This window comes from Gavialis gangeticus, unplaced genomic scaffold (assembly GCF_001723915.1).
Source record: "Gavialis gangeticus isolate Ggan-Ray unplaced genomic scaffold, GavGan_comp1, whole genome shotgun sequence".
In the NCBI taxonomy this organism is placed as follows: domain Eukaryota; kingdom Metazoa; phylum Chordata; order Crocodylia; family Gavialidae; genus Gavialis; species Gavialis gangeticus.
Genome location: NW_017729033.1, coordinates 74,199,779 through 74,204,124, shown reverse-complemented (window position 1 = coordinate 74,204,124; position 4,346 = coordinate 74,199,779). Strand labels below are relative to the sequence as shown.

At 38.3% G+C, this 4,346-nt stretch overlaps 1 protein-coding gene across 5 annotated transcripts in view; it reads left to right on the top strand.

Moving 5' to 3' along the window:
• Positions 1-3,549, top strand: part of DLC1 (DLC1 Rho GTPase activating protein) — a 568,238-nt gene extending 564,689 nt beyond the window's left edge. For all 5 annotated transcript variants that reach the window (XM_019526003.1, XM_019526002.1, XM_019526005.1 and 2 more), the window contains 3 exons: positions 249-466; positions 696-869; positions 1,691-3,549. In XM_019526003.1, the coding sequence (XP_019381548.1) occupies positions 249-466; positions 696-869; positions 1,691-1,808 (510 nt within the window). In that variant the 3' untranslated portion in view covers positions 1,809-3,549. The remainder of the gene's footprint in view (positions 1-248; positions 467-695; positions 870-1,690) is intronic.
• Positions 3,550-4,346: the final 797 nt, after the last annotated feature.

Genomic DNA, 4,346 nt, shown 5'->3' with positions numbered 1-4,346 from the left:
TTTTTCAGGGTAGGGTCACATTTTGAAATTCTTACAGCTACCTGTACAACTTAAGAAAGGCTCAAGTTATTTCTACCAGGCTATGATGTTTTATTCAGTTAAACATCAGGTTTCCATAAGAAAGATAGTCTTTCCAATAACAACCTTACATGGTGATTTGATTTTCTATGTATTCCCAATACTAGGAAAACAGGAAAGAGAAAGCATAAATTGTAATAATCCTGAGAAGTCCGTGCTTACATTCCCAGGTATCTGATGGGCCCCCACTCCGGCTGTGGAAGTCCACCATTGAAGTCCCTGCCATGCCTGAAGAGATTTTAAACCGTTTACTGAAAGAACAGCATCTTTGGGATGAAGATCTCTTGGACTCAAAAGTAATTGAAACCTTGGACAGTCAGACAGATATCTACCAATATGTCCAAAACAGCATGGCCCCACACCCAGCTAGAGACTTTGTTGTCTTAAGGTGAGATTTCATGTACCTGGTCATTGGAAGCCATCAAAAACTTTTTTCTTGTGTATAAGAGATGCTCAGACAATCTTTCCTGTGCTATAGAAGAAAGGCAGGTTTGTGGATGTGTGCCACATCTTGCATTCTTCTACTTTTATTCTAACACTATTAGAAACTTGTCCCTTTTTCTAAAATAAAGCAACTACCTAATGTAAGACAATTCTTTCCTAATTGTTTTTAATAGAACATGGAGGACAAACTTCCCCAAAGGGGCCTGTGTGCTTTTAGCCACCTCAGTGGATCATGACCATGCTCCAGTGGTTGGTGTTAGAGTTAACGTGCTCTTATCCAGGTATCTGATTGAACCGTGCGGGTCAGGAAAATCCAAACTCACCTACATGTGCAGGATTGATTTAAGGTATGGTCTTCTGCTTCTGTCCCACCAGTCTTTGATGGAGGCAGTTCTGTGGGGCAGGGGTAAACAGGTTGGAACATACAACATTAATTAAACAAATAGGCTTAAATCTTACAATCCTGTATCTGAAATGATAGTGACTTCTACTGGGATCATTTAAAAAAAAAGTAACAAATCAGGAATTTGAGGCACTACAATCCTCATTATAAAGACTGAAGGAGAGCTGGAGTTTTGTAAATCCCATGCCATGGCAGTGTTCACAAAACATCAATATTTTAACAATAAGTTAAGGCTCAAGGTACAGTCTAAACTTTCTATTGCATGCTGTGTACCTCACAAAACAAGTGGTGACAGTTTTGGCCATAGAAGGCACACAACCTAACTTCATTATGGCATGAGGGAGCTAGGGAGACCCATCTTTCAGTGTTATTCATTAAGCCAATTATGTGACTTTTTTGCAAATATGTGTTGGTTCATTTTCTTTATAGCAGGAACATTCGGGTGGGAAGAGAGAGGGAGGTATTATTTATGCACAGCTGCATAAGTTGATATTAGAAACAAAGTTTTGATGACATCTCAGCAGATCTTATTCACTGTGATTGAAGAGAGACAGTAGTACATCATGGAGAATGGATTGGAGCAGTTAAGATGTAATAAAGAGCTTCCCAAAGTTGGTGGAAGGTTTTTCTTAATGTTATATTCTGTCAGATTTTAGAAGAATCTGTAGCAAATAGGATGTTTACTTTTATGCTTTTGTTTAGTAAAGACCAGAGTTGTGGATATCTTTTAATTTGCTTTGGATTTGCTTTTTCTCCATGCTATAGGGGCCACATGCCAGACTGGTACACCAAATCTTTTGGACACGTATGTGCATCTGAAATTGTTAAGATCAGAGACACTTTTGTTCAGAATCTTGAGACTAAAGAAGTAAAATCTAGGTGACTACTAAGGTGGAACAACTATTCATTATCATCCCTGTATATAATCCCAACAACCAAGGATTGTCATGGCAGAATGGATTCTAGCACAACCTGCAAGTTGTATCATGAAAGAACAAGATCATGAACTGGACCCTGAGCATTACTGTAAGGCTGTGGCAATACCATACATCCAAAAGCTGCTTCCTGTCTATGTAAGGTCTATAGTATAGATCTTGACTGGAATATATATAGGAGGACTTCAGAAAAGGTAAACTAAACTATTAGATGGTTTGAATTGCTTCTGAGAAGCTAAAACTCTTTAAACATAAGTATATTATGTAACATCGTGAAGATGCGTGATCCCATGTGCTACTAGCTTTATGTATGTATCTGTCATTTTATCTGTAACGTGTTTGAGGGACTGGTGTATCCACTGGAATAGTTGGTACTCTTCAATGTGTTCTCACTGAGATAAGCGAAGAAAGGTTTGCACAGAAATTAATGTGTGAATGAGTGTGTTAATGGTTGAAAGTAGCAGCAAAAGTTGAATTAGAAGTATGGTGTCTGGTACACTGATAAGCAAGCAGAATGGATTTTAATGTATTGGAGACAGTTCAACCTGGAATCTGACTACCAATGGGCCAGCTGCAGCACCAATCATCCTTTGCTCTTGCTGGTTTTGTATTTTCCCCAGTCACTATCTTTGTTAACTTGTAAGCAACTGCCATACTACATTGCTCAGAGTACTGTCCATTGCCTATCCAGATCTTTTTAGGAGCATTTAGTGATTCTATTACAATGAGGAGAGTACAGTTATGTAGCTTACGGCTGAAATTTCTCTGTAGTAACCAAGTGAGTCAACGTCAATAGCTGTGTTGCCTAAAAGTGAATATTGTTGCATTTACTCCTAGATCCGCTATGATAATTGTATACAGTCCTAACCAGCTTAGTATATTTTACTGTATTTTAACAGCTTACAAAGAAAATTGTAGACATGGAAGTCCTGCCATTAGGGCTCCTATGACATCAGAGAAAGGAAGTTGACAAGGAAGATTCATATAAATTTTCCTCTCCTGTACCTACATTTCTGAAATCTGCACATTAGTGTGAAACTAGGAGCTTTAGAGTGAGCTAGTTAATATATTATATTTTTTTTAGCCCTCTAAAATATTTCTCACTGACAATCGCTTCTTATGGACAGTAAGAAACTAAAAGAGGTCCTCTGGAAAAGGTGGTCTTTATACAGGTTTTACTGTAAAGATAGAGATTTGATTTAGAGATGCAGTATTAAGTGATAAATGTATTTTATGGCTAGCGTATGAATGAGGTGTAAGATGGATTTTTGCCTGAGACTAAGTTACCATTGTCAGTGTTATTAAGTTTTCCTTAATGGATGAAGATTTTTTGTTATGGCAAATAATGTAGTGTTTCCAGTATCAGTGTTCCTCACAAATTGGGAGCCCTTGCATATTCAGCTTCAAACAGTTTGTAAAATCGTATGTTGTACATACCATTCTATTGTAAACGTGTATACTTGCCCACAACGTACTGTCCTAGATAAAGCATGATAAAGATTATTTAAAATATACTTGTATTTATACCTCAAATATTCTTTTGGGTTTTTTGTACCTCAAGTATTTTTTTCTATTGTAAATATGCTTTACATGATTATGGTCTAAGTGAAAGAAAGGAAGAGGTTTATAACATGCTATATATGTCTGTACAGAGTATAATCAATAAGTGCACTATTAAATGTTTAAAATTGGAGAAATGGTGTCATCTTGTTTTCTGTTGTATACTCACTACTTTCATGTCCATAATCTATATTTCAAAATAAACCTGTTTCTGAGAAATACTGAAGTCACTCAACTCCCATGGATTTTAAAACCCAGACCCCCTTGCTCCTAAAATAGCAGCCGTCTCATTGAGCTGCCTTCCTTCTACCTTATGCTTGTCCTTCTGGCCTCACAGATCTCCCTCATCCCCCTGGGCAGCCAGCTTCAAAAAGGAGAACTAGAGGAAGTGCAGGATAAAGCCTATTCTGTGGTCTGGTACTTAAAGCACTTTGCTGAGAAACAAGAGAGCCATGCTCAAAGCTTCTTAGAGGTGGGGGCTAAAACCTGGATATCCCATTCCTAACCATCTTAGCTAAAAGGTAGGATGGAGGCTACCTCACCTTCCCTCCCAGATGTGGTTGTGATTTTTCTCAGACTAAAATTTCAGGGCTTGCCCAGCCTTGTGTATATACCTGGTTAATTCTCTCCCCTCAGGATGGCTACCGGGTCCAAGCATGCTCATCAGGCCAGTGTGAGCAATGCTGAATCCCAAACTGCCCAAGTGCCAAGAATTACAGTTGCATGACTACATGCCAACCATTTTGGCACATGGACAAAATCCTAATTACACTTCAGACTCTACAGTAAGTCATCCCTAGGTAAACTGTAATGGTTTCTTTACAGGATGACTTTATACCCCCAAACAGCGACTCCATAACAAGTCTGGTCTGCTTTAAATATAGCATAAAGTAACTTTCTAGGAAACATTGATGAAAGGGTCCCTC